The sequence below is a fragment of the Drosophila persimilis genome, unplaced genomic scaffold, assembly GCF_003286085.1.
Source record: "Drosophila persimilis strain 14011-0111.01,24,50 unplaced genomic scaffold, DperRS2 tig00000124-arrow-pilon, whole genome shotgun sequence".
NCBI lineage: Eukaryota > Metazoa > Arthropoda > Insecta > Diptera > Drosophilidae > Drosophila > Drosophila persimilis.
This window is the reverse complement of record NW_020825294.1, coordinates 14,328,340-14,350,482: the sequence shown is the minus strand read 5'-3', so window position 1 is coordinate 14,350,482 and position 22,143 is coordinate 14,328,340. Positions and strand designations below refer to the sequence as shown.

At 44.5% G+C, this 22,143-nt stretch overlaps 1 protein-coding gene across 2 annotated transcripts in view; it reads right to left on the bottom strand.

The window, feature by feature from the left end:
• Positions 1-5,351: 5,351 nt before the first annotated feature.
• Positions 5,352-22,143, bottom strand: part of LOC6602651 — a 63,506-nt gene continuing 46,714 nt past the window's right edge. The window contains exons 1-2 of one of the 2 annotated variants that reach the window (XM_002027643.2): positions 13,076-13,113; positions 5,352-6,775 (exon numbers count right to left, since the gene is read on the bottom strand). In XM_002027643.2, the coding sequence (XP_002027679.1) occupies positions 5,513-6,754 (1,242 nt within the window). In that variant the 5' untranslated portion in view covers positions 6,755-6,775; positions 13,076-13,113 and the 3' untranslated portion in view covers positions 5,352-5,512. Of the gene's footprint in view, positions 6,776-13,075; positions 13,114-22,143 lie in introns of those variants that run through there. The other variant, XM_002027644.2, reaches the window with a different exon arrangement.

The window sequence follows — 22,143 nt, the reverse complement described above, 5'->3', positions numbered from 1 at the left end:
GCTACAGACGACGAAAGAGAGGGGAGACAACGGCGCCAGCCTTCTGCCGCAGCGAGTATGACGACGCTAGCCGCCCACGCTGACGCTAGATCGGTAGAGCCAGCAGAACGCCGGCTCTGAGCTGGGAAAATGTGGAAAAAAAAGTTCGATTGGGAGCAGTCATAGGAGTCGGACGTGTTTGCGGAAAAAATTCGAGTGGCTTGCGAGAAGTAAAACACGTGGCGGACCGGATCCACGCCAACGCGATCAGTGATACGAGGAAGATCCCGCATCAACGCTGCACTCACGGGGAAGTGGAGGCTTTCGACAAATACAAGCGTGGGAGTTCGGGGGTAAGCGAGTCTCTGGACGTGTATACGGGCTGCTGAGCGGTGCGATAGGTAGGGAACCAAGAAAGAATAAAGTGAAATGTAACGAATATAACGGAAACATAGCCAGACCACAAACAATCTATACACTAGGGAACCTGGAGGCCCGAAGCTTCATCTTCTCTGCCCTTCCATTCAGTAGTTCGTAGTCCGCCGGATCCTGAGGCCGCTGTCCGGCGATTGCCTAGGCGTTCTCAGGTAACACCTGTCGGCGTTCCCTCCGCATGATTCCCTCCAGTAGTCTGTGACCCCGCAGGGTCCCGAGGCCGCTATCCGACGATCGTCTAAGCGCTCCCGGTGACGCCTGTTGGTGTCTCGTCTGATCCCAGTATTTCCCTAGGTCCCGAAGGGGCTGTCCGGCGAGTGCCTAAGCCCTCTCGGCGATACCTGCCCTGTATGATAAAGACTTTAGCAGTAATGTTTAGCCAGATAGTGTCCCGACATGCGTCGGTATTCCCGTATTCGTAGTAATTCTTAGTTCGGCGGTGTCCCGTAAGTGCTATCCGGCGATTGCCTAGGCACTCTCGGCGATGCTTGTCGATATACCCGACCCTTGTAATAATTCTTAGGCCGACAGGGTCCCGTAAGTACCGTCCGGCGATAGCCTAGGTACTCTCGGCGATACTTGTCGGTATTTCCGCATAGCAAAGTCCCCCCCTTTCCGCGCCGTAGTAATTCTTAGGCCGACAGGGTCCCGAAAGTACCGTCAGGCGATAGCCTAGGTATCCTCGGCGATATCTGTCGGTATATCCGCATAGCAAAGCCCTCTTCCGCTTCGTAGTAACTCTCAGGCCGACGGGTTCCCGTAAGTACTGTCCGGCGAAAGCCTAGGTACTCTCGGCGATACCTGTCGGTATTATCGCATAGTAAAGACCTCCGTATTCATTCTGAGTTCGGTGGGGTCCTGAAGGCGCTATTCGGCGATAACCTGAGTGCTCTCGGTGAAACCGACTGCCACGTCCCACGCTACGATCGCTCCCGTCCGCGGGACTGCCGCCCCGTCCCCATCGTCGGTCCGAAATACGGAGTCCCGGCAAATTATAAATATTACTGTAATTTCGACTCTGGAGTAGACTGAGATATGTATCCCAGCCCAGGATCGCATCCTTACAGCTATTACTATACTTTTACGTATTTACTGACTGAGTATCGGCTATAAAGTATTTCTTATTTCTACATGTTTCTCTTTAACTCTACTGGTCTTGCGTGACCCCTTTGTGAGCCCTGCGTGGCCTGTTATAGCTCACCTTCACTCCTACGTTTCTTGCCCCTCGGGTTGGGCCCATACCACCTCATCCACCCTGGGTTTCCACGCCCTTCTTCGCAGATTGTAAAGCCTGGCCTGGTCCTGGAGCGCCCCTTCCAAGTTGCGCCGCCCCAGTTGGTACAATTCCTTCAACTTCCTTACATTTTCGTCAGGCGCTTCCGTTCCTTGTCCCGTACCTATCGTTTCTTCCTCGTAATGAGCCCTTGACAGTCGGGGCTCCCTTCCTTGCACCACGAACGCCGGTGAATATCCTGTTGAATCCGACACTCCCGAGTTCATTGCCAGCGTTAGCTCCGACCACTTTTTGTCCCAGCACCTTTGATCGCCGTCGTTAAACTGGGCTATCATGGTTTTCACCGTCCTATTCGTTCGCTCTGTCGGATTTTCCTGCGGCGTGTAGGGCGCCGAGTATTGGTGACGGACCCCCAGCTGCTTCCTCCCTTCTCCACATAGACCGGGTATTTTTGGGATTCTTTTTTTCATTTTTTCCCTCATGCCCTGGATCCATTTGCATGGGGGCTCGTCCGTTGGTTGCGTCTCCTGCTCTATCCGGCGGCATCGCTCCCCCATCGGTTGTCTGGAGAATGCGTCGGCGACCACTTTGAGCTGTCCCTTTCTGCTGTAGCTCTAATGTCCATCTCGCCACTCTCCCCGATGTACTCGCGATGCTGTTTAGCCATTTTAGGGCCATGTGGACAGTGACCACTTTGAAGCGGTACCCATCCAAATATTGCTTCAATCGTCGGTTGGCCCACACGATGGCGAGGTACTCCTTCGCGGTTGCCGAACTATTCCTTTCGGCTCCGTTTAGCTAGCGTTCGAAATCACTCGTTCCCCTCTCCCCGCCTCTTGCGTGAGGATCGCACCCAGACCATAATCGCTGGCATCCGTCCATAGTGTCCACTTGCCATTCTTCTTCTTCACGGCTTCTTGACGGCTCGATGCATCCCATCTTCAACAAAACGTCTACCTTCTGGTTGATCTCGGCCTGCATTTTGGGGTTCTTCGGATAGTATCTTTGTTTGATCGGCTGCAGATCACTCATGGTGATTGTGTGCACCGCCACATTGGATGCTCCATTGATCTTAGAGAACGCTTCCATCTCTCGGGCCAAAAATTCCTCGACTGGCTCCTCTCTTGCTGCCACTTCCTGCCTTCTGTCCGCAGCAATCTCGGCCGCGGCCGATGCCTGGGTTGTTTCCGCATTCGTGTCTGGTTCGGGGGCCTTGTCCCCGACATCTGCTTTTGCCACGGACAGCCTCTCCTCCTGACTTCCACCCTCCCGATCTATGGCATGGATCATCACCCTGTGCCCTACACAGGTCACCACTGCCCCGACGGCGCTGAGGAAACCCACCCCAAAACCAATTCGTCTATCAGACCCGGTAGCACGAGTAATGCCATTGGGATCTCCTTGCTCCCAAAGGCTACCTTTACTACGATCTGGCGTGTGACCTCCTGGCTGCGCCCATCCGCTAACCTCACCCGTTTCTTCGCTGCCGCCTTCCTGCCTTCACCTCTCAGTCGGTCGGCCAGCTCGCGGCCCTGTGTCTACCGTGGCTCGCAGCTCCATGGCCGCAACTTCCACTACTGCGGATAGTTGCGCTTCTTCGCTGGTCATCCTGCCGACTAGGTCAGGTCGCCGCCGAGCCGCGGCGTGGGTCGCGAGGCCCACTATTCCTCATCTCCAGCAGTAGGTAATGGGTCGGGCGTTGCACTCCCGGCTCCAATGCTCCGCGCTCCCCCTCCTCCGGCATGCCTGGGCCGGATTTTTTACGTATGCATTTTCGATATTATTGTTCGTTGGTGTCGGTGTGTTGAAGTGCCTTCCCCCGGGTCGTTTTTGCACCGACGACACGCCGTTTTCTCAGCCGGCTTGTTGAAGGGATTCGCTGCCCGGCCTTAAGTGTCGGGTTCTCCCTTTGGAATTCTATGCGGTCCCTTTCCAGCACCTCGAACTCGTCAGCCAATTTCATCATGGTGTCCAGATCCCTGCACCGGTGTGGCCTCATTTACGCCCTCAAGTCTGGTATGCAATTCTCCCGTATCAACTCCGTTTGCTCCTCCTAGGGACATTTCAGGAAGACGGGGCCTGGTTCTGGGTTTTCCGTGATCTACCGCACTTTCACTTTCCGCACTGTACCGCGTTGATGTTCCGCGCTAGACGAGATATAATGCACGCACTTCGACTCCGACGCCGCAGACTCCTTTATAGCCGCTCCTTAACGGGACCTCCGCCCGGCGTCGGTACTTTTCCATCCTCGTCTCGCGGCCATTTCGTCGCATACGGATATCCGCGGTATCCGGACTGATCCTCTGTGAGAACCCTGGTTCCTCACTCTATATTAAGCAAAAACAGCTTTGCTTAAACTGTTTTGCTTTCAGGTCATCTCATCCGGTCCCGCAACAATCGTCGAGAGACATGCCGAACCTGCCATGGGCAGACCTGCAATATTACAAAAGCTTACAAATAGATGTCCTGTTTGGAGCCGACATCTTTCCATACATACTCTTGAGCTACTTACCGACAAAAATCTGTGGGTCTCTCATCGGGTAGGAAACCATTTTCGGGCCGTTGCCAAATACGGTACAAAGCATGGTCTATCTTATCCTTCTCCACGCAAACTTCCACCGAGTTAGAGACTCCGTTAGACAAACTCCTCACTCCCCATTCATTGTCCAGCAAGTATGGGCTGCTCTTAATGGACCGATTCCACCATAGTCCTCGCATGGGTGGCAAAGCCCACGTGCCACTGGACCGCGTTAGTGGCTAACAGAGTGACCAGGATATCTATTCTTTCACGTTTCATCCTTATTGCCCACGGTGTCCTCAAAAGACCGGTTGTAACGGTCGTTCTCATTCCAGTAGAACTTATGCACTTGTCCCATTCACAGCTCCTTACTAATACTTGTTTCGACTTTTCTATTCCATAGTAGTGTTCCACAACCAGACATGGCCCCACGTCTCCGCTCCAAATGAACCATGGAAAGCCGACGTGCTCGAAGGATTAGATCGCACCGTTGCCGGGTCTGCCGAGGAGTCTATCCTTTGTGGACCTGAGCCTGAGCCCCGAGAAGAGCCTCCGAGCCGTGCTAATTAATAAGTATTGCGGGAATTGCCTCGCTCACCAACACTCCAGCAGTGGCAAAGGCGGGCTGTACAGGGTGTGGGGCAAGAACAGCGTCCCAAGCTGAGCGCCGCCCTCGTCTACCCCTGTGCCGCCCCGTGGTACGGACCCCAGCGCCATCCGTCGACTCCCTTCTACAACATCGAAGCCTCAAATTCCTTCCGACGGCGCTGGTGGTGTTGTATACGAGTTCCAAAAATTTCGGGACAGCGGCGCTCATTGACCCATGCACGCCCGTGGGCAGCATCTCGGCCAGCGCCTTTAAGTTGCCCACCACTCGTACAGAGGACGAGAAGGTGTATACCGCGATTATACGCGCCAAAATGAGTGACTTCCAGATGGAGACGGTGCTTAAAGTCGAGCTCCGTTTGCGCATCCGCACGCCGCTCCGTCAGCTGAGCGATCCCGTCCAGACGCGGTTCGGCCACAATCTCGCTCATTTTGGGAGCAGACGTCTACCCGAAGATGATCCAGATCGTGTCAGGGGCGTGCACCCAGCCATAAGCCCCCAATTGTACTTTGGGGGCATTACACTACGACAGGACATTATTAAGCCATGTAGCGTAAACAATTGAATTAACATGCTGATTAAAAATATTTCGTTTCTTTTTATTTAAGAATTCCCTAGTACAACCAAAAATTGCACTTTCTTTTCATATTTCGAGGAATACACTTTGATTGCAGTTATTGGGTGTGTTTTTGTCCTTTTAAAATAACAATATACTTTGATAACTTAGAGATGACATTTTTTATGTTGTCAAATCAATAGAAATTATGCGCCCACTACTATTGTATGGTTGGACTGCCGAAAGGGATTCAAATGTATTACTGTCAGTTGTTTGGCTTATTGGTGTTTTTTCGGAAGTAGCTGAATGTGCGTACCAATCAGTAACAGCTATTAAATTCTTTGAAAAATTGCAGTTCTCTTGATTATATTCTTTTGGGTGGATTTGAGAATCAGAAAATGTATTCGATGTATTTAAAGATACTAGTGACTGATTTGATTTCGAATCAGCAGCGCAACGACTTAAAACTGAGTTAGCCTTGTAATTGGAAAATATATACACAGATTGTTGGAGCGGTTTGATGGTGTTATCATCTAATGTTTGTGGTTCCATATGAAATTTTGTTTGGCTTAATACATCAGCTTTTTTACTGGACAGTCTGTTTTTATGCGTAAGTGATATTATAGCAAGTGCATCAGAACCAAGTATTTTCGGATACACAATAGTTTGCTCCTGTTGCTCATCATCTGATGAGCATAAATCAATAGTGTCTAGAATGACTTCGCTAGATGGCGAAATTCTCCAATTAGAGTTAAGCGAATTATTGCGAGTAAGTCTAATGTTAAGTTTTGCATTTGTAATGGGAATTTGATCTCCAAGTACATGTTCAGAAATTTTTTTTAATCTGACTGAAATTGGACGGCATTGCTTAAGTAACGGAGAATTCAGAAACAAAAAGTTTTGAGTTATATCTCTCCGTTTTCCAAATTGACGACGGGGAAATGAATATATATGAAAATTATGTTCGTGGGATTTTTTAAAAGTACAATGAATGTGGTTACCGCTTGTTTTTTTTTCGAAAAATTTTTGTTTAGTACTTGATTTTAAAATTAAGGGAGTGTAACAAAATCGGTCAAGACGTTCCTGCCTCTCGGACATATATTCCACAGATACTGTTTGTTTTGTAGTTCTTAATAGTTTCTGTCCTGCTGGTGATGATATTGGGATAAAAGAACATCTATTAAATGAGTGTACGTTTCGATTTCTTCGCGATGGTAGCCGTCTATTTCTCCCCGTTGAATCCATGAATTTTTCTTCACTAAATAAGTATGTTTTTTGTATATCATTAGGAAAACGAGATTCCGAAAATTTAGATTGAAGGCTAAAATTCAAAAGAAAAGCATTCCGCAATTCGTCGTTTTCATTTTTTCCTTCATGTTTAATTTCAGGCTCCGGGGAGTCGCAAACTATTACATCATCCTCCATGCAACAAATATTTTCGTGTTCCTGCAATGAACAAAATAGGCAGAGATTTATATTATTAACCGTCCATATTTATGTTATTATACCCGATACTCAAAAAGAGTAAAGGGGTATATTAGATTTGTGGTGAAAGTGGATGTGTGCAAAAGTCCAGAAGGAACCGTCTCCAACCGTCTTGATCAGCATCAATACCCGAGTCGATCGAGCCATGTCCGTCTGTCCGTCCGCATGAGCGCCTAGTGCATCCACAATTTTAAAGATACGGGAAAATGAAAACCGGCCTCTCTCTCTCTGTATCTCTGGTTTAATTCTTGGTTTCTTGGCAACTATATATTAAATGCGTTTTCTTGGCTTCTATGGCTTGCGCCAGACGAGCCGCTTGTAGAGATGGATTTTGCAGAAAACGGTTTGCTGCCATCCCGTTTGCACTTTCCTCGAATATTTCGTGCGTGAGAAGCACGTAGCTAAACCCATCTCTACTTGCTCCCTATCTGATAAAATAGGTATCGTAGCAACCTGCCTGCCTTCCCATATATGTAACTATGTCCGGGGACATATATAAAGGAAGAGATCTAACTGTTCTGCGATCACGTTCGGTGAGTTTGACGATATTGACCGCATTCGCGCACTGATTCGCACATCTCCCAGTCCTCCCTAAGTGGGATTAATACCTAGACTACTCTCCCCCCTTGGTAGTTTCGGCAGTCTCGTCAGGATTACCGACTCATATTCTGAGAGCGGAAAGTGTTGCTACTTTCTTTTTTTATTTATTTATTAAATTAACAAATTATCTTTTAATAATGGTACTTAATTACAAAAGGCGAAAAAAGATAACTTAAAAGTTAGCTAAATTTAAGTGATTATAAATATTGCATGCAATAAGTTTAAGAGTCAGTTCAGGGAATAGGGTATGACAGAGGGAGGGAGTTCTAATTATACTATAATATTATACTATTAGTTGAACACCACAATAGTAGTTCAGCTAGATACAGTTGAAGGCGTGTGTGCAAATACCAATCAGAGTAAGACAGACAGATTTTAACATCATCAGCATACATTAGTGTAGTAGAGTATTTTAAAATGCAACTTGGTACCTTATCTGGACCCGCAGAAAACGATATGTCCATAGATGACAAAACTTCCAGAACAACGCTTTCCTCGAAAATGGGCAGAAAAATGCTGTTAGCTTGAGGTAGCTGGTACGGATACGGAGTGGATGCGTTGTAAATATGAGACGAGTACGTTTTTTGGAAAAAGGTAGCGAATAAATTTGCAATACATTTATAATAGAGCCTGGATTTATTATTTTTTAAGTATGAAGTATGGAGAACCAGGGAGGCTTGGACAATGCAGGTACAGTGATATCTGGAACAAATGTATTAGAGGCGGACTATATAGAGCTATAAAACGAGTTAACAGTTAACAGTTCGGTAATGAATAAAGAAACGACCAATCAACACGCGAGAGATGTAGATCTAAATCGATAAAGTTTGTTTTGCAAACACAACCAGATCGGGTACACTCAAGGGATATCGACAAATATATTGGGCTTGCTCTGGGTACCGTAGCAAGAGAAGCATCTTTAACAAACAAAACACTGGTGATTAACAGAAATTATAACCAATATTAAAGAGATTCGATGATATACCAAACCAAAATGACAAACAATGTTGTATGATATTTAAACAAAGGGCAAAATGCAGGAGGAGGAGCAAGAAAAACACGATCGGCTTAAGCAAGAGCTAGAAGCGAATGATAGCCGGGTTAATGATGATTATTTTCGCCAAAGTGGTGGCTATCATTATGTTTTGTAACTCGAGCGTCAGAATTCAATTTCGCGCCAAAAGGGCTCTATACAAATGTGAAGAATTTATTTCTTCAGGATTTTTACAGGGTTGTCCATGGTATGATTAAAAGGAGGCAGAAATACTTGTTGAGTGACCCAGTAACATTGAAAAAATATAAAAATGTCTTAACTATACCATATTAATAGTTAACTTCTTATCTACCTCAAATTGTCTTTGTCAACCACCCTCCCTTTTAATGGATCAGGGGGTTAGTTTGCTTAATAACCCCCCATTGGCTTTTACTAGGACTTCCTCTCCTACGTTGAACGTCCTGTTTTGATTGGCTGTGGTGTTCCCTTTCAAGCTGTTCTTGCTTCGCCTTTATTACCCTCAACATTATTTCTTCTCCCATTGGCGAAGCTTGAGTGAACCGCTTCAACAGGTGTTCTATTCGTGACCAATGTACAATGGACTGTCCCGTTGTACTTAATAGTCGCTAGAATGGCTAGATCAATCATAAAATCGACTTGCGCTTGGAGTTTTAGGCATCTGGCATTTTCTAGTAGGGTGCTGTGGCTTCCACCTGTTCGTTTGATGTGCTGTGGCATCAATGTCGAACTGGTTCTTTAACAAAGACCGAATAGTCTTTAAATTAAAAGCTGCCTCGTCGCAATGAGTGTTTCTGGTGTTTGGGAAGATGTGTACCAACTGCAGAATCGGTATTTTTACGTCTGTGGCCGTGTGCGAAGCAACTTGCTGTGTAATTGCTAACTTTGAGAACTTGTCGACCGCAGTGTGAACATATTTTCCTACACTGGAGAATGTGTCAATGTGAATAAATTCGCCTACCATTGCTGGTTTTGGTGTTACTCATAATTTCTGCTCCCTAGGGTGTCTATCGTATTTTCATTTTTGACTTATCCTGCAGTTTGTTACTACTTTGTCGCGATTCTTTCCGTTTTTGGAAAGTAGTAATCACGCAGCACCTGCTTCACATTTTTCTGGGCTGATCTGTGTGCCCGATTGTGTTCGGTGACTACTATTTCCCTTCGCTCTCCGTCATTGGTGATATCCGTCGCTTTGCAATAGCGGAATTTTGTGTCCGCGAAGGCCAGGTCCGCCAGTATTGGCAGGGTGCAGTGGATGAATTTAACGACCCCAGGCTTTACTACTTCCTTGATGGAATCTAGAAGCGTATCGTAATTGACAAAGTCAATTTTGTGACGTGTTTTTTTGGAGAAGAGGATGTGAAGCTGCTTTAAAGGGGTACTTGATTCTTCCAGGATTTTTTTTATTTCTGAAGCAGCTCAAAGGTTTGCCAGCGGCTTCGATTACATAAGTAAGCGAGGCCTTACTGTGAATTGTAGCTGCACCTGACCGACTTGGCCTCTCTAAAACATTAATGTTTTGCCACGATTAATGTGTTGCGTCTGCTACATGATTGTCCATGTGGAAGACCCTTGCGCCACATTCATCAATTCGCGCTTTGCAGCATTTTATTTTTGAGTTGGGATTCCTGTTGAAACCTGATTATAAATATTGCGTGCAATAAGTTTAAGAGTCAGTTCAGGGGATAGGGTATGACAGAGGGAGGGAGTTATAATTATAGTATAAAACCCTGAAAGGTTCATGATCGGCATAATTAGACCTACATATGGGTAAACGGATAGGCCTAAAAGATCTAAAAGGCGCACACTCAAAACATTGCTAAAATATGTGGTAATCTGCGAGACCGTCAGCACCTTCGTTAATTGGGCTTCTGTTCTCTCGCACCCTATAGTGTTTTCTTGCGTACCGTCCGTCGTATTATTGGTAATAATGCTTCCAGAAGGGTGCATGGCTCCTATTGGCTACCGTGGTATACGAAGGGTCTTGTGAAATATAAATAATAATTTATATAAATAATATAAACGATTTGGTAAGACCCTGTGGACTGTGTGAGGTATGTGCAGCATAAGAGGGAGTTTGCTTTTTTAAGCAAATTTTTGTGCAACCAGTATATTGCCGTCGTTGAAAGGGTACTTAAAATTAATTCCAGGCCGTTTTGGCATTTCATAAATTCCAAAAGGTCGACGAGCTTTTTTCATTTAACTATGAGCCTGGGTAACTTAAGCGCTAATACGGATAGTGGTATAGCAAACCTTTTTGCTTCTTTTTTTTAACTTAAACGCTATTCCCTCGGTGGTCAAAATCGGCACACTTAATGTATCAGAGGTGGATATTTTGGAGGCAATGATGAGTTCGATAATTCTAATAAAACCGACTGGGATGGCATTTCTGCCTGCCTTCTTCGCAGCTGTGATGTTGCGTTCTATCAACCTTTCAAAATTCTCTTCACAAATTCGCTGCTAACGGGTCGGTTTATTGGCAAGTGGAAAGCTACCACGATTACGCCAATTTTTAAGAAAGGTGCCAAAAATCGGATCTTCAATGATCTCCAATTGCCAAACTCAGCAATGTGTCAAAACTTCTAGAGCGAATCATTGCCAGAAAGATCACTTTTCTCATGAGGTCGTACATTACCGCAAGTCAGCATGTTTTTATGCCGTGTAGAACCACTAATCTCATCGATTTCGGTTATTTCTGCCCTCATACTTTTGAAATGCACTCTCAAGTAGATGTTGTGTATACTGATTTTGCTAACGCCTTTGACAAAGTCTCCCACTGTGCCTTAGGGATACATTCATTCCTGCTCAGTTAATTTAGGTCATATCTTGAGCGGCGAGAGTATGTCGTATTGGTAAATGGAAAGCCTTCGGACCCATTCTTGGCTACTTCCGGCCTTATACAGGGAAGTACACTTGGTCCACTTCTGTTCTCAATTTTTATCAACGACAGATCTCTCAGCATTCAAGCTTCTGAGCATCTGCTTTATGCTGATGATCTTAAAATCGATCAAAATGTATCCTTCTTCATTGGTGCAGACTTAATTCGCTCCCCCTCTACGTTACAAATGTTGCTTACAATCTTCAATGTGCTGGCCTCATATTCTGTAGACGGAAATACTTGACAAGACCCCTGCTTGGCCGACTCAAGTTTTTTTTTTTTTGCTGAGCATCTGAATTTTATATTGCCAAAACCCTATGCTATGTTTGGCTTTGTTAAGCGCAATTCATCGCAGTTCAAGGACCCATATACGAGGCTTAGTTTGTACTCATTCCTTGTGCGCTCGCGCCTTGAATACGCTTTCATGGTCTGGAATCCCGCTGGGGTCGTTCAAATTTCACGCATTGAGAGATTGCAAAGAAAGTTTCTGAAATTTACACTCCAGCCTGTGCCCTTTTTCATTCCGGTGCAGTCTTATAAGTGCAGATGTCGCCTCGTGCACCTCTCCTCTCTCGAGGATCGAAGGTCCATTGCGGCTCAGATCTTTATAAATGTCTTTCTAATGGGTAGTATCGATTGTCCTGACCTGCTTAGTGGGATTAGCTTGAGTCCGACCGCCAGGAGCCTAAGGACCTATTATGGCTTTAAAGAGCCCATTGCGCTTTGGCAGCACAATGCGCTGCCAGCTGAGATGAGTTTTGACTCTTGCCAGGGGAAGAGAGCCGTCAGACGGTTGCTTGTAGATCTATTCCTTTTCCATAATTAAGTAATTAACTCATAATAACTCACTTCACCTCCACCTTACAGTCTTCCGTCGAAACCTACCTAATATTCATATTTCCCCCTTACACCATTCGACATGGGCCAACAGTATATTATTTTCACAGCTTCCCCAACGAAAGGCGCCTTTTAACGAGGGATTGTAATTAAATTGTAAGTGAATTTATTTTCCCTTTTTTCGGTGCAGCTATGCAAATGCAAAGCTCGCGATAAGAAATTTCCGCATTGTCTTGCATTTCTCGCATTCTTTAATGCATTGGACCTTAAAAGATATGTACACTGACCAACACAAAAATAATTAATCTTGGACTTTGATTGCGGATCATTAGTATTACAAACGCATCTTTCGGGCCTGATGTTTGTATGGCTTTAATATGCTTTTGATAACTTCATACTTTTTGTTATTTTGTACCTATATATATATATAATATTTTGTATTTTTTTTATGTAAGATGAATGTACATATACCCTCTCTTTTATATATATATTTTTGTTTCTCTCTATTATTGATCAAACATGAACATATTATCATCGAAACCATGCCACTTTCGGCCCCTTGCAGAATGTTCAAACATAAACATGTTATTGTACACATTCACTCATGTATTCAAAAAAGGGATCTCTAAAGAAATCACATAAGTAGATAAGTAGTGACAATTCGGGGTAAACAAAGATCTGTAGCCCATTAAAAGTTACTACTAAAATAACCCTAATGTAAGCATGCACTCAAATAGACACCCGCAGTAACATGTATCCTTTGCGTAGGTCTAACGATAATTATAAAATACAAAATTGTACCTCCTACCTCATGGTCAAATCATATATAAGGCTCTGATTTTAATAATAAAATTTAGTTTGAATTTACAACTCAACTCGCAAATGTCTAGACTTTTCTTTTAAGGTCTTAACATTTTGGTCCTTCCAGACTCACCGTTGTTTCCCCCCTGTGTTAAGAGCACGGAGTTAAACCAGTTCCTTTAAGACTGAACACGTGTCTAGTTCACTGACAGCTAAAGGCAGCCAAATAAAATAAATGAATGAAACGTAAGTTTCAATTAATAATAATAAATAATAAATAATAAAAATACGAGCTGGACAGGCTGTAGTTTAATAGATAACGAAAGATGTATATCTATTGTAACTGAAAAACGAGGGGGAACGATTTGAGTTGCTGCGAATTTATACACGATACTTTAATAAATTTACTAACAGAAATTAAGAAAGACACAACATCCGCAAAAAAGACTGTTACCACTGGGAAGAGACAAAATTATACAAATATTTCTCGTATCTTGCTTTCAACAGAGAGTTACCTAGCATTGACGGATCTCAGCGCAAAGCCGAACTGTGTGTAGAAAACCAGCCAAGAAAAAAAAAAATCAAATCTCTGAAAGCTAATCTATATAATTCATCTCATTACTGCCAATAAAAATTCTACAATGAAACATAAACGGCCATTTAAATAAAAAAAAGTTATAAAGTTTATCTTTTCCGCTAAACAAATGCAAATCAGATATAATACCACTTCAAGAAACACATCTGCACAACACACAACATCCGCACAAATCGAACAGCACATTCAATAATATTGGAAACTTCCTATGATACATCCATAACGAGGGGGAACGTTGTGAGTTGCTGCGGACACCGCAACTCTACAGTTATACCCGATACTAAGTCAGTATGGCTCTCCTCCGGCAGACGCCGCTAATATTAAAAGACAAATATTAAAAGAGTGCGCGTGAGAGAGACATTTCAGTCTGAGCGTGACGTCGGGCGCTGCGTAGCCACTGCAAATTTATTTGTTGGTGATCCAGATTCCGCAACCGGATAGATATGGTCATTATCTATGATTCTGCGTTTTAAGTTTTCTCGAATCTGCAATATTGTGAATGCAACAGATTTTCGTCCTTTGTGGGGGCGGAAGGGGGTAGGGAGAAATTTTGAGATATACGTTTTATAGTGAGATCTAAAAAGAGTGTGGATACCAAATTTGGTTACTCTAGCCTTAATAGTCTCTGAGATTTGTGGATGCCCCAGATTTTCGCCCTTTGTGGGGGCGGAAGTGGGCTGGGCAAAGTTTTGAAACATTCTTAAACAGTGACATATCACAGAAGTCCGTATATAAAATGTCGTTGCTCTAGCTCTTGTAGTCTTTGAGCACTGGGCGCTGATAGGGACGGACAGACAGACAGGGTTCAATAGAGTCCGGCTATTGATGATGATCAAGAATATATATACTTTATGGGGTCGGAAACGATTGCTTCTGGACGTTACACACATCCATTTTCACCACAAATCAAATATACCCCAATACTTATTTTGAGTATCGGATATAATTATGCTGGCTAGAAACATCAACATAGACACAGAGGAGTTGAAGGAAAAGATAATCGATGGAATTCCGGCTTCGGGCTCACAAGATCAGGCTTGCATTCAGTGGTTCTCGGATACGAAGGAAATTCTACGTGCATTCTAGGAAATCCGTCTTCCGCGGCGGAAGCCATATGCCACACAACCGCAAGTCTCGGCAGATACTGCAGCTAATATTTAACCCCATGTTGCGCCAACTGCAACTCACGAGGTCTTTTCGACAAGGACTGCACTAAGAGAAAAAGCCTAATCAACAACAATTATGTAAGATACTGTAAGATTTTCTTATGCAATAATATTGCAACCCTATTAGAGGCAGCATGCCTCATAGACTCAGGGAGTCCAATATTGTTCGTTACGAATAGTTTAATCACTACGAAAACCATCTTGGAGCCAGTTTCTGTGTCATATTTTGGGCTGAATCGAAGCCAATAACATAGAATTTTTTTTTCAGTTGAACGTGATATCGAACGAGTCTATGAGTCTTGGTGTGGTTCTTGGCAGTAGCTTTATGAATGCTTGCGAGTTAAATTTGGACCTAAACACTTTAAAAAGGTTATGTTAGACGATACAACTGAGGAAGGTAGTAATCAATTAAGTAATTATTCAGCAATACCGATTGTAAGTAATAAAATGCAAATTAAAACAATGGGTAAACGTATGAGTATAGAAATAAACGAAAAGTTTTGTGAAAACGCCAATAAAATAGTTAAAGATGTGGTGATAAAAAAAAACAGAAGCTGATAACATTGTTAGTGAAACTGTTAGTAAAGAGATGGATGCTATTGTTAGTGACAGAATTAGTAAAGAGATTGATGAAATTGTTAGTTATACCGTTAGTAACGATGATAGTGAAATTATTAATAAGGCTGTTAGCAAGTAGGTAGTGAAGCAGTTACTAAAAATTTAATCGATCATACCAACATTACAAGACTTTGATTAAGGACAACTATCCCATACCCCTCAATAAAATATACATCGTTCGTGACACCTTTAGGACCATTCTTCAGAATGCCGCAGGGTCTGAAAACGCCATTAGCAGTGTGTTCAGTCACAGACATATAATTAATTAATATTACAGAATATACAGTGCACTCTCATACGCAAATACTCATAAATACAATTGTCCATGTCACTTCATGTGAATGAATATGACGACACGAAAATTACATTAGCAACTAAGAATATACAATAGCACTTGTAAACTCGAACCCACCAAAAAGGATCAAGCAATAAACTATTTACTTTATTTTATTGCTGCCAAGTACCTAAGTAAGTGCACTGAAATGTAACACCCGCACAGAGTAAGTGCACCCTATCTAAAAAAAAAACACTCAAAAGGAACCTATGCGTTCCTTCCCATAAAATAAGAGTACCACTGCTAACTATATAAGGATATGCATTTGTTTAATAAAATTCAGTATCAGAAATAGTACTGCCTGTCACTCATTTCCCATCGCAATCATCAGAGGCTGTCGCCGTGTCTTCAGATCCTCCTTTGCGAACCGTAGGATACCAACTCCGCAGTCCAACTGGTTCAAGTTCTAGTTGCGACGACCAAACTGTAGACGATTTATGTAGAAATGCACTGTGATGCAAGCGCTTTTGGCTTCGGGGCACTGTTACTTCAAAAGAAAGACGACGGAAAACTGCATCCAATTTTTTATTTTTCTAAGCGAACAACTGAAGCGGCATCAAAATATCACAGCTTTGAGCAGGAAACAATGGCCATTATTTACGCATTACGCAGGTTTCGCATATATTTATAAAGAAAACGGTTCAAGACTCCACAATAAGAGCAATGATTATACGAGAGTTCACGTTTCGTTAAAAGACTGCTCTAAAGTCATACAGCAAACCCAAATGCATTATTTTCATATAAAGGGAGTTGCTTCACATCAAACGAATTCGACGAGTTCATGAGAGAGACTAACAAACACATTAAAATTGCTACAGGATCGCCTCAAGCAAATGGTCAGGTGGAAATAGTCAATAGAAGCTTTCGGTCAATGATAGCGAAATTAGGAGAATCAGAAAAGGGTATACATTGGGATGCAGTGATAGACAAAGTAAAACATGCTATAAAGAACACACAGCACAGGAGCACAAAGCAAGTGCCTTGTAAACATTTACTTGACAAAGAACAGAGAGGAAAAGTTGTAGACGAATTTAAAGAAAAACTAGAAGAGTTAAATTAAGTACAAGAAAACAAAGATGTAACAGAATTAAGAGATAAAGCGGCGAAAAATAGCTCAAGAGTTCAAAATAAGCAATATGACATGTGTAAAGGCATAAGCCTCCACAACACTGACCACGACACCATCCCCTGGAGGGACCGCCCCGACGGCTTGTTATCTAATTTCATTATTTCATTATCACTTTTTATCCGATTCTTAGTACTTCCATTATAATTAGTATTACTTAGACAACGAACAATGAATCCTTAGTTTCCCCAATTAAAATAAGAAATAGGCTAAGAAAACCCCTAAAATAGTGAGGCGCTTTACTTATTAGCAGCGAAGAGACAACACGAAAGAGAGACGCCTACTACGGCCACGCAGCAAAGAGAGCCGACATGGAAGAGAAGGAAACAAAGAGACTCGCCGATCGCTCTTACACCCACGCAGCCAAAGCAAGAGAGAGAACGGCCGAACGCAAAGGAACAGCATGCAAGAGAGCGAAGCGGCAGAGAAGCCGCCGATCGCCCACGCAGCCGAGGCCGACAGCCGAAAGCTGCGCAGCCACGAAGCGGCAGAGAAGCTGCAAAAGGTAAAGCAGAGGCCTGGCACGGTCCAGCGCGGGCCAGGCTCGGGAGTGATCTCCGAGGGCTGAGCCAGACCGGTTGTGCGGCGGAAGCCAAAATAGATTTGAAAACTAGCCGTGACCGCGCCGTGTACGCAATAAGCCGCACGCGGTGAATAAAAAACCAGCTGTGACCGCGGTGTGCAAAGGAAGCCACCGACGTGACGAGGACCGGCCGCCGGACCCAAGGAAGGGAAAGCAAGGGTGAGCCACCTCACGTATGTGAGCTCTGGGGGCGATAGATCGGTGCAGTAGGCAGGGTGTACGCACAGAACCAGAAGTTTCCCAAAAATGTTGTAAATTTTTGTCATTTATTCCCCCCACAATAAAGACACCCACCTCAACCCACTGGTTTCAGAACATTCGCCCGTAGGAGTCCCTCAGCCCCACCCCCTCTCTTCCCTATTCCCTGGGGGCCCGGCGAAGGGGATGTGAGTCGTGGATCATGCGGCATCCACCAAGCAGGGCTTCCCTTTCCCATACCTGTCTCCCCTGGGGACCCGGCGATGCTGGATGTGAGTCGTGGATTCACGCGGCATCCGCAAAGCTGGGTTCCCTCTCCTACACCCTCGCCCTGGGGACCCGGCGACGCAGATGTGAGTCGTGGATCATGCGGCATCTGCTAAGCTGGGCTCCCCTCTCCACTACCCTTCCGACCCATTACCCAAACCCCCTCCTCACGCCTCGCATGACCCCCAACGCACGTCCCTGCAGCTCCCCAAGCACAGGTTCACCCGCGCCTCGATCCACCCCACGGGTGCGCTTTCGCTGCGAACGGCTCTCCCCTTAGGTCCTCACACAACAAATTTTGCTGTGTGGAAGGACCGGGCCCTGGACAGACTGAGAAGCTGTACCTCGGCCTGAGAACTTTCTTACACATGAGCTTAAAGAAACCTAAGGAGTACAAGGAAGGAGATTATGTGACGGCTAAAAATTTTGATTGCACAGTGGGAGTATCTAAAAAATTAATCCCCAAAAAACAAATACCACTATGTAATCGAAAAAGTTTTAAAAAATTACAACGTCTTTGGTGTATCAAAAACATAAAACAATGGATAGGTAACAGAAAAAAAGCTAATATATATATACTTTATGGGGTCGGAAACGATTCCTTCTGGACGTTACACACATCCATTTCTACCACAAATCTAATATACCCCAATACTCATTTTGAGTGTCGGGTAAAATAAAAATTTTTCGCAACGGTGGAGTTTTCGAGGCCGGAAAATCGAAAGAAAAAAATAATAATCCGAAACATCAATAGTTCTTAATGGTTAGAAATTGAAAAAAAGGTGGCAAATAACTGTGATTGTAAAAAAAAAAAAATAAATAAATATTGGTTTCTGTGTGCCCACTGCAACAATAACGGCAGCGATATCAGCGACAGCGACTTCTGCAGCATCGACATCAGCAGCAGTGACAATAGCTACAGCGACATAAGCAGAGGCAACACCAGCAGTAGCGACAACGACATCAGCAGCAGTAACAACAACAGCAGGAGCAGAATTCATCAGCTAAGTCAGATATTTTAAATTTGTTTTGTTAAGCCTAATTAAGTAACAAATTAAAGTAAGATGTTATCGGAACAAATAATTAAGCTATTAGAGGCTCAAGCCTCGATAGCAAAGGAGATTAAGAAGATCGAAGCTGGTCATTTGACCAGAAATAACAAAGTTACAAACAGTGGAGACTGGAACTTTAAAGGAAGACAGAGAGCCCAAAATTGACAATAGCATAGAAAAAGTATCTGAGGAAATCGACAGAATAGTGGAAAACCTGAGGACACTGTGAAGGCATAAGCCTCCACAAAAAAAAACCTGACCACAACACCATCCCCTGAAGGGACAGCCCCGGGGGGGCTTATTATCTCATTATTATCTCATTACTACCTCATTTTTATTACTACTATTATTATTATTATAACATAGACGACACTGAATCCTTATTTTCGCAAATTAAAGTAAGAAATAGGCTAAGAGAACCCCAAATAGTGACGCCTTTTTACTTAGTAGTAGAATTAAGAGAACCAACCCGGAAGAGAGACGCATACTACGGCCACGCAGCTCAGAGAACCAACACGAAAGAGAGACGCATACTACGGCCACGCAGCAAAGAGAGCCAGCATGAGGAGAGCGAAGCGGCAGAGAAGCCGTCGATCGGTCTTACGCCCACGCAGCCGAGAGAGACAGCCGAAGGCGAACCATGCTGACACCCCCGAGCCGAGGCCGGCAGCCGAAAGCTGCGCAGCAGCGAAGCGGCAGAGAAGCTGCGAAAAAGAAAAGCAGAGGCCTGGCACGGTCCAGCACGGGACAGGCTCGGGAGTGATCTCCGAGGGCTGAGCCAGAACGGTTGTAAAAAATAAACAGTGCCCCGACCCCGCGAGAAGTGAAAAAATAAGCCGTGACCACCGTTACGAGGACCCGCCGCAGGACCCAAAGAAGGGAAAACAAGGGTGAGCCACTTCACGTATGTGAGCTCTGGGGGGGATAGATCGGTGCAGTAGGCAGGGTGTAAGCTCAGGAGCAGAAGTTTCCCAAAATGTTAAATGAAAACGATATCCACATGGTGTTTATGATATTTTTGTCGTATTCCCCCACAATAAAGACACCCACCTCAACCCACCGGTTTCCGAACTTTCGCCCGTAGGAGTCCCTCCCCCCTCCCCCACTCTTCCCTGGGGTCCCGGCGAAGTGGATGTGAGTCGTGGATCATGCGGCATCCACCAAACTGGACTTCCCTTTCCCATACCTTTCTCCCCTGGGGACCCGGCGATGCTGGATGTGAGTCGTGGATTCACGCGGCATCCGCAAAGCTGGGTTCCCTCTCCTACACCCTCGCCCTGGGGACCCGGCGACGCAGATGTGAGTCGTGGATCATGCGGCATCTGCTAAGCTGGGCTCCCCTCTCCAATACCCTTCCGACCCATGACCCAAACCCCTTCTCCCGCCACGCATGACCCCCAACGCACGTCCCTGCAGCTCCCCAAGCACGGGTTCACCCACGCCTCGATCCACCCCACGGGTGCGCTTTCGCCACGAACGGCTCTCCCCTTAGGTCCTCACACAACAAATTTTGCTGTGTGGAAGGACCGGGCCCTGAGACAGACTGAGGAGCCTGAGCCTCGGCCTGAGAACTTCCTTACAACACATTTAGAGCAAACCATGCAGAGGTTTGATCAGGCTAAAATGGGAGAGTGTAGAATGAGAAAGGAAAAAATTGAGTTCCTCAGTAAAAAACTGAGCTCAAAAATTGAGAAGTTTAATCATAGCTATGAAACAAACGACAGCTTCAACGAGATAGTCTGAGTACATCTCTAAAATTCAATTATTTGAAAATCGCGATAAAGGGTGAGGCACGGAGTATGGTAGCTCACCTTTTAACTGGGCCGCTGGAGAATTATAATGACGCTTGGGAATTGCTGACCAAGCGGTATGAAAATAAACGAAAAATTTTTTCAGATCAGCTGAATCGTTTACTAGACTTACCAATATTAGATCACGATTCAGCGAAACATATTAAATGGTTTTCTGATTCTATAAATGATTCAATACTTTTAATCAAATTAAAGGCACAATTAACAGAAGAAGTGATGTGATTTTCGCGCACATAGTGTTGAAAATGTTCAACAAAGATACCTTACAATTATATCAAAGTCATTTAAAAATGACAAAAGAGATCCAAGCATTGCCAGATGTAATGGAATTTTTAGAACATCGGTACATTCTCTTTACACGTCGCAGGATAAAGAATTGGAACCGTTGAAAAAAGTAGTGCAATGTGGTAAAATAAAAGAAAATTGTCCGCTATGTAAAATGGCAGGACATACCATAATTCACTGCTATAAGTTGAATGAAATGAGTCCGATAGATAGAGGCCAGTTTATTAAAAAACAGCGCCCTTGCACAAAATGCTGTAAGCATGATATGTATAAGAAATTTTATGTGTGATTTGTAAAAAACCTCATCATACGATGCTCCATATTCCCTACGAAAAGAGGGAAAATGTTAACACTTGCTTAACAAAAGAACAAGCGTTCTTAGTCACAGCACTTATAAAAGTAAGGTCAAGAAATGGTGGCTGTCAAAGGCTTAGAGCTCTCATTGATTGTGGGTCGCAATGTACCATAATTTCAGAAGAAGCTGCGCAAATATTAAACTTAGCACGAAAACGAGCGAACACCGAGGTAAGTGGAGTGTCATCTACAGACTCTTGCTCTTCAAAGTACACAAATTTACCTTATCGGTAAAAACTTGTGATTGAAGCAATTATTCTTCCGAAACTGATGGATTATATCCGGTTGCACCAAATCAAAAGGTGATAAATTTATTGTGGCGGCGGCTGGCGAGAATCCTCTAGCTGAACACTCCACGAGGGTGCCGGCTGGGCAATGGACACTGCATTACCCCGGACAAGGGTAATGCACTGTCGCTTGCTTTGTCCGGGGTAATGCAGTGTCTAGCTAAGGCTATGGTCCGGCGTCTTCCCGATTCAAAGTCAACAACAACAAAAACAACTCACTCCGTAGCCTGCAAGTTGAGCCGCACAGATGCCGTAGTCGATACAGACACGGATCTGGAGAGCGTGCTCTCTCTAAGCAGGACGGATGAAGAGAGCCTTCTCCGCTCGCCGGAACCAGGCACCAGCTCCCTGCGTAGGGAAGGGCCGAAGCGTTCCAAGGAGGGGATGAAGGCCAAAGCGCAATACAAAGCGGCCCTCAACATCAAAAGCCGGCTGCAAGGTAAAGCAGACATCTCCCAGGAGGAGAAGGTCAAGCTAGCCTGTGCCGAGCAGAGAGTAGAGGAGGGTCGGCTACATTATGCTCAG